At 33.8% G+C, this 14,862-nt stretch overlaps 1 protein-coding gene across 1 annotated transcript; it reads left to right on the top strand.

Annotated features, from left to right (window-relative positions):
* The first annotated feature begins 1,677 nt into the window (after nt 1–1,677).
* LOC131149414 (transcriptional regulator STERILE APETALA) lies at nt 1,678–10,690 on the top strand. Its single transcript, XM_058099842.1, has 2 exons — nt 1,678–2,083; nt 8,784–10,690. The coding sequence occupies exons 1-2, from the start codon at nt 1,859–1,861 to the stop codon at nt 9,921–9,923; spliced, it is 1,365 nt and encodes a 454-aa protein (XP_057955825.1). The 5' UTR covers nt 1,678–1,858; the 3' UTR covers nt 9,924–10,690.
* The last annotated feature ends 4,172 nt before the right edge of the window (nt 10,691–14,862 follow it).

Below are 14,862 nucleotides of genomic sequence, written 5' to 3'. Positions count from 1 at the left end.
GCAAATTTAGCAGAATTTGTAATTGGAGCAAAAAAGATAATTAATCAAATTAAAAATTGGGAGCATCATCTTCCTTCAACCTAGGCTATGAAAAGTAATCTTTAGATCGTACTGGCAGAGTTAGCAAGAAAGCAGCATGATGAAGAAATCATTAGTGCTTTGAAAGATCTTTGAAGAGGGAAGAGATCGAATGGTTCAGATGATAGTCCAGGTGTCATCATATTCCAGGCCAGGCTGAACGGACTACTCAAAAGGGTCACATCTAGACATTTGTCTAGAATCATGTTATATCCTAGACATCGTCGAAAGGACAATTCGTCGGGTCATATCTTTTGTTGTTTATTCAAAAGCTACTTTATTAAAGTTGTCGATAGTTTGTTTTATTTAAAGGTGAGTCAGTAAAACATGTGATGTCCCCTCTTTTTTAAAGTAAGTGAGTCAGCAAAACATGTGCTGTCTCTTCTTTATCCTTTTAGCTTTTACTTTACGTCAGACATCTGCTTTTGAGAAAACAAGTTGTGCTTATCCATTAGCAGTTGCTTACCTATATAAGGGAGCTCCGATCCATGTGTTTAGGGAGGGAAAATTAAGAAACATTAATACAAGTCTATTCAGCTCATAGATCTCTCTCTCTCTTTCTTTGAATCTTTTTTTTTATTCCAAACACTATTGTGTGACGGTTGAAGTTTTAAGGAAGCCCAAGGAAGCTTGGTGGAAGGAGCGTTCGCAGAGGTTCCGTTTAGATACTAAGGGTGATTAGTGATATTAGAAGGAAGAAAAAAAAACCTGCATAATTGGGACAATCAATCTTTTATGGATATTTATAATCTTAAGAACAATTTTCTTTGTTACTTGTTTAGTTACCATAGTGGGGAGTTGATTATTTGGTGAAGGTAACACCTAGTTGATCAATGGAAAGGATTTTATGATACTATTTCCTTTTAGCCTTGTGATGCATAAAAATGATGCTTCACTTAGCATGTGAACTAATGTTTAAATTTTCAATTAATGAATGACCTTTTTTCAATATATATTTTAATTATTAATTAGTTAATAAAAAATTTAAAATCATTTCGATGGAATCCATATGAATTCTAACAGAAGAAGCGGTAAGAAAAAATTTTGACGAAATATTAGTTCATAGTTCATAATAATGTTTATTTATGCACATGATAAGTTGCCTTTCTTAAATAATAATAATAATAATGGTAAAAGGTATTTACTTTTTTTGAGATTTAGAAAAAAGAGATTTCAAAAATATTATAAACCTTTCATGAGATTTGTCAAAAAAATATATAAATCTCTTATAAAAAAAATTATATTTTTATAAAATATAAAAAAAGATTTGCATTTTTTTGATAAACATCACGAGTTTTTAAAAATTTCAAAACCCAAGAAAGATGTTTGAAAGTTTTAAAATCTTACTAGATATTATTTTTTTGTTGAATATCTTTTGTCTAAATAAATGCAATTAAATAGCAATTTTTATTTGAATTTTAGGGTTTCCAAGAAAGAAAGAAATGAGTGGCACCCCTACCAGTTGAAGCTGTGAAAGTACTGAACCAGGCGTATGGACCCACCTTCTCCGCCGTCGTTGCAGCCTTGTAGGGCGGGAAAACTCCAAAACCACCCCCCAACATATATATAAATATAAACGTAATGGAAAAAGAAAGAAGTGGGTAGAAAATGAGAGTGTACCTGGGGTGTACAAGTATATATAAATAGAGAGAGAGAGAGAGAGATTCAACAGGCACCCAACAGAGACGTTTGGGGCCCTCTCAAGTCTCATCACATCATCTGGGTGTCTTTTTCTACCTTCTCTTTTTTGTTTTTTGGTTCTTTTTGGTCCCCATCTTTAATGTCACAACGTGAAAGTGGTGGCGATGGGAGTAGAAGGATCAGGAGAAGGAGAAGAGGCCGCGAAATCGAAGGCCCTTCCTCCCCACCTCGCCCGCTTCTCGCCGGTAACAATGGTGTCTGGCCGGAGCCTTTCCTAGAAGCCCTTGCTACCCACCTTGCCATCGACGCTGCCGGTACCGCCGGCCGCCTCGCAGCCGCCGTCGCCCTCGCCAACCTCTTTCAGGTCTACCTTACCTACCTGCCTACCCTACCTTCTATGTATCTTTACATATATACACACACATATATGCTTTATTTTATTGTTACTAATTAATTTTCCAATGATTCGTCTATACGTACGCACCCACATACACATGCTTCGCTGTCTGGGTTGTACTTCTCTTCTTTGTTTGATTGCTTTAGGTTTCGTTGGCAGATTAAATCTGAACTCATGTCTCTCTGATAAATAAACGGGTATTCTGCGACTTCTTCCATGGTTCAAACGATGATATATATATATATATATATATATATTAACATGGTGACTGTTGGTGTTCTCTGTGTATATATATATATATATATATATATATGTTATGTGCAACATATGTTGAGGATCAAAATGGGTGGAGGGGAGGGGAAATTAACTGCCAGTGAAAGGGACTTTGGGTTGAAGGGTCTTTATCAAACAAGAAGGGGGAAGGGGGAGGGAGCTCCTGCTGGATCCGTTTTTTCCCCTTTGGAATTCTGGACCACCTGCTCTATCCTCTATGTGTCTTGTGGGAAAAGTGCCCTTTTGGATTTGAATCCCTTTTCTGGATTTCCCTTTATCGGCATGATCTTTTTAATTAGGTCTATCTCTAGAAATTCCTCCCTTTTTGACTCGACTTTTATCTGCAGTGCTGTGTGTCTCTTCTTCTATGGGACAACACCCCCTCTTTCTAACGCTAAAAAACACATTAACTGTGCGAGGAGACATTAATATAAGAACTTGCTTTATTTGGGCTGTGTTAGGAACATCAACTTTATCTTTAATCTTTAACTAATTTAAAGTCTAGAAACTCATTCACACACACACGCGCACACACATACACACACACAGAGACGTACGTATAGTTAGATTACCTTTTGCCCTTTCTTGGTCGTATGGTTTTCTTTCTTGTTCAGCTGTCAATTTCTCATAAACCCAACCCCTCTACGTAGTGTTCCATGGCTGCGTGCATCTTCGAGCTATGTTATGCTTCTTCCAGTGCTCCGATATGCTTCTTTTCTTCTTTACTCTCAGTCGATAGTCACGCAATGGGTCGAACGCACAGGGCGCGAGATGGAAATATCTATTTGTATAGCTTCTAGCAATGATTGTTGGTTCAATTATTTTTCTTATGTATTTGTACATATTATATTATATAGTTGATGTGTTTCTAGTTAGTCACGATCATGTTATACTATAGAGATTTTGGTGAAAGGACATAATGGATGTGTTACTATTTAATTAAGTATAATTGTGTCATTGTCAAAATCACTGTGTTTTCAAATTAACCCTAGCTATGTAGTGTTTATGCAGTATACATATATACATATATATTTGATCAAGTCTAAGCAGTTTTTTTGTAAGCTGGCTAGCATAGAATGTACAAACAAATAATATTGCTGTCACATTTAGAAATATTCTTGTTGAAACATAAATTGAATTATATAAAGACATAATTCAAATTTAACCAATTAATAAGTTTCTCTAAGAGTTATATTTCTAACTTTGAAAAATAAAACTTCCCAATTTATAGGATATGTCCAGTTCATCTCACCTCATATTTGAGATAAGCTCTTACTGTTACTGTTATTTTTTGTTTTTTTTTTATAAAATTACTTGTTGAAAAATTTAATAGCACTTGTAACATTTATGTATGCAGTAAAAAGATGTTTAGTAACGTTAATTTTATAATATTATAATATGCAATCCACATAGCTCCAAAACTAGCAAGGACTGCAGCATGTAATATATATTACATACAAATATATATAATGTATATTGGAAGATGAATAATATATTAATATATTGATGCATGTGGTGGTTTCTCGTGGGAGCAATGGCCATGATAATTGAATTGGAAATGGCAGCTAGTATAGCTACCTCAGGATGGGGTTAAAATTGATCAGCATGCATGTGCTGGAAGCATGTGAAGCTCTCTTTACTTTTAAAATGGTGTCCCCTTTGTCACCTACCACTGAAAGAAAAAAGGTAGTTCCTACTGGTGCTCCTTCCTAACCATTTCTTCATATATATATATATATATATATATACTCGTCTCCTATATTATTTTGTATACATCTTCCAATTAATTGGCGGGTAGGCAACTTTTTAAGATCTAATTTGTCATTCGAGGCATGATATACATGTAATTTAAATTTAAATTTGATTTTTTATTGATATAAAATTCATGTAGTGAATATGTGAAAATTATATATAATATACTTTAACTATAATATATTATTAGTTTTATATGTATGTACGTGTATAAAAGAAGAAATTGAAAACGCAGTGCGGAAGGCAAAATTTGGGAGGGAGGGAGGGAGGAAGGAAGATTCGTTGCTTTTAATGAGACAGAACTTTGGTCACTCTTTTCTCGGAAATGAGAAGGAGAGAGAAAGATGGGTAAGCACGCTTGTAATCCAAATAATGTTTTTTTAAAATGAGGTTTTGACGAGAGGGAGAGAGAGACGGAGACAGAGAGAGAGAGAGAGACCGACATTGTTTATGGTCCACAGCTATAGTATCTTTGTCCTTATCTGATTCTCTCGCCGGTGCAGTCTTCTCCAGCTGCATGCTCCTCTCTCTCTCTCTCTATGCATATATAGTTTTATTTGGTCTTGTTTGTGGATTGGATTTTCGAGGTACCTCTAGTTTTCTCACCTTCCCTCCCTTCACCTTGGCACTAGTACTTTCCCATCACTTCCCAGTTCCCACCTCCCACCAAATAGTTAATCTTACATTATTATTATACGCAATTGCATGCCAGTTAGGGCTTCAGATCGATGTTAATATGTAGTTTAATAAATTCTATTATTAAAATATAAGTTGAAAAAACAATATTGAATATTCAGTTTTTTAGTAAACTTAATTATAGGCCTTGTAGAATTATTTTTTTGTAAACATGAATATATAATTTAGCCATCTGGGTAGTACCTGCCGTACCTTATCCCCTAATCTGGATTCAATGCAAAAATATATATATATATATATATATATATAAAGGAGAAAGTGCAGAGGGGGATGCGTCAGTCTTCCTGACAGCTAGAAAGGATGCATAACATGACATAACATAACATAATGAGGTTTTGTACTAAAAATATACATATATTTATATTGATAGTACAGACACTGGTCTACACTACAAGACAAGTCATTCATTTTGACTCTCTCTCTCGCCCTGTTCTTAATCTCTCACACAAAACACAGCTTTTGTTGTAGATGTGAGGTTGCTTTATCTGGAGATTTGACTGTATGCATCTACGGCTGTGGCATAGTCTATGGCCAATAGGGTACTGGATATAGTACCCTGCCTGGCCTGGCCTACTCCCTCCTGCTTCATCCCTGCTTCCATCTGTCTTCCTGTCATCCCTATACCTATAGCTAATCTCAGTAGCCCTGCACACAATAAAGCATATGTGCCTATCTAGATTATAGACCTAGTCGTGAGGTTTAACTGTTTATTTCTCAATTCGTCTCCCATCCCCATGCATGCATTCTTCATTCTCCATCTCATCTTATTTTCATGAAAATCACGTGTTTGATTTGTGCACTAGTTAAAATTAGATGTATCTAGTTTTTCCTTTTATCAGATCATGTAGTACACTTTCAAACTTATTTCTTAAATCATGGGAAATTTTGACAAGTTTTAATTCTTAGATTAGGAGTATTTTTAAGATTTTATATTAGATCAAAATATTGTTTCATGTTCAAATCTTAGGAAGTAATTTGAAAGGTGCATAAAAAGATTTAGACTTGATATGTAGAATAGAATGACTTCTTTTAGCTTAGCTCTAGTTAGCCCAATAAGCTAATTAGCCTTCCACTTGCTTTGCAATTAAAAAAATTAGATAAATTATCATTTTTGTATAAAAATAGAATTTTAAATGTTCTTAAACTTTTTATAAAAATTAAAAGATAAGATTCATACTATATTTCATTAAACTAATTATGCTGTATGGATAAAGATGAGAATGTTGAGATGAATGGATGGTGTAATATTAAAAGATAAGTTAATTAATGAATGGATTGGCAATAAATTAGGCGTAATTGATCTAGTAAAAGATAAAATAAGGGAGAGGCGGTTGAGATGGTTTAGCCATGTTTAGCCATGTGCAATGTATGCCAATTAGTGTACCAATGAAAATGACTAAGTTAGGTACGGTGAGAGATAGTAGAAAAGTTAAGTGTACATTTAAAATAATTTGGAATAAGATAGTGAATAAGAAACTAATAACTTTTAATCTAGTGGAGCTAGCTAAATGCCTTTGATCTTGTGGGTTGACAAAACATAGTTCATGTATTCTTATGACTTGGTTTGTTTTTATTATTATTGTTATTGCTGTAACACGTTTTAGTGAATTGATACTTAAAATATATTTTATGTGTGATTTATAAAAGATTTGTTGTAGTATTCATAAATTGCTTTGTACTTTATTTTCTTTGCTTGAAATTGAAGTTAGTATAATAATTAATCATATTTATTCAAGTATAAATTGAATGATTGTTAAATTAAGTTTTTATTTTTATTTTTAAAAAAATTTAGAGAATATAAACAAACAGATTAAATTTTGCTTTTGGTTTTTTGCTTTTAATTTTATTTTCATAATTTTTTATGTGGTGAACTGTGTTAACTTGTCTTTTTAAGAACTGTGTTTAATTTATACTTTGATTGAAATTGATCATAATTATTTTAATTGCCTTGGGGGATAAATTAAATATTGTTAAAAAATAGCTAGCAGTAATTAACAATTATCTTAATTTTAGATAATTAAATTTTGAGTTTACAATGATTGTACAAGACATTTTGATTTTATTTAATGGATAATGAGTTAAAAGTATCTAAATTTTATTAATTGTTTGTTTACCTAAAATATGACTTTGTTTTATTTTATAGTTTGGTGTAATAAATTAAATATTCATTTTTGATAAAATGAATGTATATTTTAAAAAGTATACATTCGGAGTATTTGAAACATTCAAATTAAGTATTTCTATAACTATGTGGTGATTGATTTACAATTTAATAAGTATTTAAAAAAAAAATACTTATGCAAAAAAGTACTTATAGTAAATAAATATAGACTACTTTGGTAAATACTTTTTTAAATAAATGTATTTTACCAAAAAGAGAATACATTTTTTTTAGTGGTTCTAAATATGTTTGATTTTGAAGTATTATTTAAAAAAAAATAAAATTGTTGCCAGCCAATTCCTTTCCCATGCTCTATAATGAAAAATTTTTGGAAGGAATCTTCTTTTTAGGACTAAATTTTGAAAGCCAACATTGTTATCTATAATAATGCATTACTGCATGCTATTATTATGTTTATAACAATTAATTATTATAAGAAAGTAGAAATAATTCAAAAGATAATAATAATATTATTATATGCGGTAATTATTTGATATAATTGAAATTTTGAAATCATATCCCCTCCGATCGTGTTAATCTATTAGATCATTGATTAAGTTTGAATTTTGTTATTTACAATGATTTATATTTTTATAACATACACTTTATTTATGTTACATTTGAGAGCATGAATTTTAGACTTTAGATTTGAATTTAATGGATTTTTGATAAATTTCGATACAATTTTATATTACATCCCGTCAAAATCTGATACAAATTCAAATTAAAAGTCCCTCTAAACATAGAGTTAGTGTTTTTGTGTTCAAAATATGATAATTCTCGATATCTTTATTTATGAAAAGAAAAAATAAAGGTATGATTGTCATATTATTAGCTTATTTATTAGGTTTTTATATTGAACAAAACATTTGCATGAGCATTTTGATTTCGTTCTTGAAATTTAAAAGTTCTGCAAGACGATCTAAATAATTATATTTTAATAATTTGATACAACAAAATGTTTATATGGAGTGAACCCAAATAGAGTCTATTTTTATTTTGATATTTTAAGAACTATTCCTAAATTTCTATTTCCAATTGTAAAAAATAAATACGGAGATGGTTTGCATGAATTGAAGGATATTAGGGTGACTAGATTTTGATAACTCAAATAACGAGTTGAAGTTTCTTTATGGTATAGTTTCATAGTTCCAAAATAAGTTTGGAGAAATCTTCTCTGCAGAGAGAGAGAGAGGGGTTTACTTGGAAGCTATAGGCCAATCTTTCTTTCTAGTATTAATTAGATAAATTAAAAAAAAAATTAGAAGCAAAAGGGCAATGAGGCATTATTTTATATATGGTAGGATCCATACTTTATTTGATTTTATTTGACATTAGCAAATGTTAACTAGGATTGTGATAGGAGAAATTATATAGGAACCTTGTTCTTCTCTCGTATTAACCTATTCTATTCAATAATGAAATCATTTGATTCGAAAAATTAATTTCAAATAGTTTGTAGGTTTATTGACAGTTTTTTAATTTTACATGAGGCCCTTAATCCACATGACTCATGAATTGTGTCTTTCAAACGGAATGATTTTATTACTAATGGGAAAATTGAATAATTTTATTTATGAGGAAAATTTAAAATATTAATGTAATAGTTATGTTTTTTAGTATTAAAAAGACTAACAAATGTGCTGGAATCCATACATTATTATTTTGCTATTATATCACGATAATGTACCTGTCACCTCTTTTGGCTGTAAATATTTTTTACTTTCACTGTTCTCAGCAGTTTATATTGCGAAAATAACAGACACGTGGCAGTTTTTGGTACAGGTGTGCTCTACGTGGCGAGCAGTCTCGCGTTCAGACCGGTTATGGCGACGTCTCACTCGGCGCATCTGGGCCCGTCAGCGTCTCATGCACGACACGTGGCAGGACGAATACATTTCCTGTCATCGAACAGCCAGCAACTTCCGCACGGGAAGATACCAGCACACTCTCCTCCATTTCGACACCTCCGACGTCGACGATCCCGTTGGCCTCATATGCCGCTGCCTTGCTGTCTCCGACACTCACCTCGCATCCGGGTTCGCCGACGGCACCGTCCGTCTCTTCCTCCTGCAAACTCGCCTCCACGTCGCCACCTTCCGCCCCAACCACCGCGACCGCCTCGGCCCTTTTTCACGCGCCGTCTCCGGCATTATCCTCTCCGACACGCGCCTCGTATTCGCCTCGCTCGACGGAGATGTGCATGTCGCCGCCATCAACGAAGTCGCCCCTCCGCGGCGGGCCGTCTTTGGCGACGTCTTCGCCGATGGCGCGTTGGTAGACTTCGCAGGCTGCAATCGGTGGTGGGTGGGTCTCTACGCCGGCGTGCCAGGCCGCGCCTTCCACGTATGGGACGGCGTCTCCGAAGAGCCCATATACGTCGGGGGCTCGCTCACAGACCCGGACGCGGTCATGGGTTGGCACCTACTCACCGAGTTGACGGAGTTCGTGGGCCGAGTCCGAGTCGTGAGTCGGGACACGGCCGTTGCGGGCACAAGTCGCGGGATCGTAGTTTTCGATTTGACGAACCAGGGGATTGTGCTGAGGGATGATGAGGCGTATCCCAGAGGGCTCATCGTGCCCTCCGTCGATGCTAGCAACGGGGCGTACGTGGCTGTGGATGGTCGCGGGTTGGCTAGGGTGCGCCGTGTGGACGTATTAGTGGAGATATGCAGGTTTCCGGTGGGGGGTGGGCCACGGAGGGGGTTGATGGTGATGGGGTGCATGAACGGGGGATACGTGCTAATGTGCGCCGGGGGCGTCATAAGAGTGTGGAACAGAGAGGTTGAGCATGGGGAGTATCTGTACAGCTTCGTGGAGAGGATAGGGCAGCCAAATGCCATGGTGGCAAATGACCGGCACGTGGCAGCAAGCTGCGTCGACACGTCGTTACACCTGTGGGATTTTGGAGCCCAGGGTGAGTAGGAGATGAGATGTAGGTCCTAACGTAGATAGCATGGGGTCCAGGATGCGTGATTGGGAAAAGACGACAATGGCTTGATTTTTAAATATATTTATTTATTTTGATTCTGTAGAGGAGAAAAAGAAAAAGAAAAAGAAAAATGAAACTTGCGGGGGAGGGAGGGTGATGATGGCAGTGATGGGACGTGCGGGTGAGAAAAGCTTCTGGGGTTCAGGTATGGAGCGGACTGACTTCAACCATGTACTTTGACTAGATGGAGTAGATGATGATTTGATGGGGATCTCTGATTGGATCGGATCTGATCTGATCTGATCTGACGGTGGGGATGGGGGTGTGGCATGCTACGATGGTCGAGAGGACCTTTTCGGTTGAAAATTTGTTGACCCAGTGGGGGGGTTTGTGACCAAAAAGGCTTTTGGCTTTACATAATTTGTACGCCCGAAGCTGTAGACTACTGTAGTGTGGAAGGATTGGGGTTTGCCGGTTGGGGTAGATGATCAATTTCTGCCGGAACTCTCCCATCTGTACTTTTCGCGCATTGTCTTTTTAATCTAAATGGGTTCTTTCTCTGATGAGTACCTCCAACGTTTTGGCAGGGATGCTATCTAGGGGTAGGGGCTAGGGTATTATGGATTGCAGCAGGAGCTCGTCCACCTTTTTCTCTTTTCTTATTAATTCTTATTTGTCTGTAGTTCTTCTAGTACTTTCTTATTTTAAAATTTGAATTTAAATTTTTATGAATTTCTAAAAAAGTAATATTTTTATATTATATTTTATTTAAAATCACATTAATTTAAATTTAAGTTTTAGAATTCGTATTTTTTAACTTATTAGACCAGAAAGAAAGCGATCTCTGTTCTTGTAATCGCTTTTATTTCTAACATTTACTAACATTTGAAACTTAAAAAATATTATGGTGGATATTTATTAATTTCTCATTTTGATTATGTCTAAAAAAATTTAATATATAGTAAATTAATATATATATATTTATATTAACTTGAGCATATTTGGTACTAAAAATTATGGAATTCCTTTTTAAAAAATTAACTTTTAATCTGAGCAAATTTTAACTGTTTTATGAATTTAAATAACTCAAAAGTGTTTTTGTTTTAATTTTATTTGGGCATTTATTCGTAAGTGGAATAATTTTTATCTAGTGCATTAGGATAATTAATTATATGGGTGAATTTAGTGTATATATTAGTGATAGATTCTTGTGGGTTTATCTTAAAGGTCTCATACTCACTGTCAAGCATGTCAATCCTACTCCTTCTAACATCCTATGGTTCTTTCATAGGTGACCTATAATTTGTCCTAAATCTCCTTATCCGATTTATAACCCAATAATTCTATTGAATTCATTAGCATCTAAAGCACAATATAGTACATACATTATACTGAAATTAATTTTGTATTTATTTCTTGTTTGTATCATTCCATTCTTTTTCTTCTTTAGGAACTTCTTTATTATAAATATTTTTAGTGGGAATCAAGTCGCCATGTATGACTACTTTTCATACCTTATAATCCATAGTCTTGCCCATAGTCTGCAAGAATATTCTTATTCGTTATTTTTAAAAGGTGAAGATTGGCCTTCACCAAAAGGGGATACTCCTAACTGTGTCATAGGGATTTTTATGTTACTACTTGTTAAGATTTGCTACAACACATGCTCTGATACTAAGTGAAATTAAGATATATTCTCAAGAAGGGGGAAGGGTGAATTGGGTTATTTAAAATTTATTTGTGAAATTTTTGTTTACTTCAACACTTCTTTACTTTAACTTCTAACAATTTCATAAATACTATTTTTATTCAATTACTAACTATACAAATAAGGAGTCTAGATATGAATGAAAAAATCAATGCAAAATCTGAATTTACAATATGAAATAAAGAATTAATACATTTAGTTGAACCCTTATTCAGAATATGATTTTTTGTTGGAATCAATAAGGTTTACAACAATGTATTCAAGGGAAATAAATTCAGTGATTCGACTTATGCCTTAATGATATAATCGATATTAGGTTTAGATTTATAGTAACGGATAATATTTTATTTCAAAATAGATTTCTATAAAATCACTTGTTTTAGTTTAGCACGTTAAGCTTTAATCTGAAAGTTAGTTTGCACAAGCTTTAACTCTGCGTAATCTCTTAAAAATTCATAAGTATGTGTTCATCTGAAATTTTAATTTAACAACTCAACCATACAACTAATATATGTTCAATCACAATTAATCAGCATTCAACAATATCTGATATTTAGCAAGTTTAGATTTTCAGCACATTACGATATTCAACAAGATTAGATGTGTAGCAAGTTTTAATATTTAGCAAGTCTATAATGAAAATATAGTCAAGCATGCATATTGTATCTCGTAGGAATTTAAAAGAGTAGAGAAGCTAAACATTGTATTTTTACAAGGTTCGACCGTAGCCTACGTCATTGCCCCAAGCAACCCGATGTGAGGATTTTTTTTCTCAACTTCATTATCAGGTGAAGTAAAACCTTTCTCCACTCAAGGTGGAGTTTGCCTCTTTAATAAGAACAATTCTCTCGCTAGGCAATGATTCACAATACATGAATTGTCAAAATAATACAACCAAAGCAACAATTACTGAGCATATTTGTACACGTTAGAATAAAAAATATTTCAAATAAATAATATGAAAGTTGAAGCTCGAAAGTATATTACCAGGACTAATTCAAAAGTGTGAGATTCTAAAAGATCAAATCAGTTTTCTGTGAGTATTTAGCAATAAGACAATAGTAGTATAACCAGAGAGTTTCTCAACAATATGTGTGTGTCGTTCAACTTCTTATTGTGCATTCGTTACCCTAATGTGCCAGAATATGATGCTTAAATAGTGCAAAAGGAAAAGGATTGAATAGAGGAATTCTTGAACATTTGGCGATGTCAGATGTGTCGATATCAATGGTGACTCATTATTTCGATGAATCATTTCTTCAACAAAAGAAGATTAGGTAAACACTTACTCGAAATTTAACTTATCAGATTCCATTGTGGAATTCCATTATTAATTCTGGGGTTTCCCTGAATTTGAAAGTTCTCATTTAGTAGGTTTCCATATCAAGGCTCAATCCAATTAAGTTCGTAACGTCTACCAATTTTGCCATATCCCCTTTTTGCTTGTTCAAGTAATGGGAAAGAGGAGGGAAACATGCCACTGAAAGACTCTATTGAGACAAAGATGGGGGCTTTGAATACTAGAAGAAAGGTGCATATCCCTAACAAGATTAAGTGAATACCCAAAATTATGGTCATTTTATTTCTATCTTTCCATACATAACCGAAGAATGGAAAAGTTTTTACAAGATTCTCAGGTCCCAAAAGGGCATGGTAAATACCTAGAACCCTTGAATTCATTATAAATACCGATTCTGATATCAAAAAGTGTTTCCTCCTATTTGTTTGATTTATTGTCTATCTTCTTTCATTTGTATCGGTGGGCTCCTATTTAGTCCAATTCGATTCTATCATTTCTGCACAAATTGTATAGTATCATAAATAGCTATTTCGAGTATTACCCATCCGCCAAGAGAGTTTATAAATAAATAAAGATCTTTGGGGTTTCAAAAATTTTCCCTCAATTTTTCTCTCAATTTGGAAACCAATCACACAAGTTTTGGAAATAAGATTGGTGTTGTTAAACGTTTAAACATACACATCAGTCGAATGGACTCGAGGGTCAGTCGCTCGTGCTCTTTCAAAATTAGCGCATTTTGAAAGTTAGAATGGGGTTAGTCAATTGTGTTTGATAGGTCAATCGCCTGTGCCTATTCTATTTGCATATTTTCAAAGTCAATAGCACTACAGTCGCCTGTCCTTTCAACAACACTTGTTTTTCAATATTTTGGTTCCAAACTTCAATTCATATATTGGAAAACTTAATTTGGACTTTAAGAAAATATTTTCCATGTATAAAATCAGGTATCTAAGTCCAATGACATATCCTAGGAGCTTCAATCAATTAATATTGGAATTTGAAGTACTTACATGAGACTTTTATACGATTTTCCTATCTATGTTCTTAAGTCTACTTGTTGTGAAGCTTCCAAGATTTCTTCTAATCATTATGCATTGCTTCAATGAATCGTCATGTCTCACATGACTTGAACCTTCATGTTTATCATGTCTCATAGCCTTAAGTGTGGTTTTTCATTCAAACTCTTCAAACACATCCACTTGAAACCATAAGATCACTTAAGCCCTGAAGCTCAAACTTAAATGAACATGTTAAGTAACCTTAATTTGTTATCATGGAAATGAGATTAAGCGGCCTTTTTAGGCCAACATACTCAAAGCGAGTTTGTCTATCTTTGATCTTCTCTTTAACAAATTGTACTAAATATCTATATATTACTTCGTATGATTTGTTATAGAATATCAAAGAACTAAATATCTATATTTTTTTACCGCTTAGAAAATATAGATATTTAGTACTTTGATATTCTATAACAAATCATACGAAGTAACCTTGATTTTTATCATCAAAATGAGATTAAGCCTTTCGATATTTTTTTTCACCACGAAGAAAATATAGATATTTAGTACTTTAATCTTCTCTTTAACAAATCGTACTAACCTTGATTTTTATCATTGAAACGAGATTAAACCCTTTTAGGCCAACATACTTAACGTGAGTTTGTGAAAAGCTAAGGTGTTCTCCCAAGAGGGGGGTGAATTGAGTTTTTAAAACTTTTTTTTAAATTCTTGTTATACAAGTTCTTTTAGTTAAGTACTAACCCCTTTTTCAATTTGAGTTAATTTTTAATCTCAACAATCCACTTCACAATCACTCAACCCAATCAATGAAGTAAGCCTAATATTGTAATATGAAATAAAATAGAAAATCCAATCAAACTTCCACAGTTCAAATATTGGTATCAATTGAGTATCTTAAATTTAAG

This window comes from Malania oleifera, chromosome 2 (genome assembly GCF_029873635.1).
Source record: "Malania oleifera isolate guangnan ecotype guangnan chromosome 2, ASM2987363v1, whole genome shotgun sequence".
Taxonomy (NCBI): domain Eukaryota; kingdom Viridiplantae; phylum Streptophyta; class Magnoliopsida; order Santalales; family Ximeniaceae; genus Malania; species Malania oleifera.
Note: the sequence above shows the minus strand (reverse complement) of the source record. Positions and strands in the feature narration are given on the sequence as shown.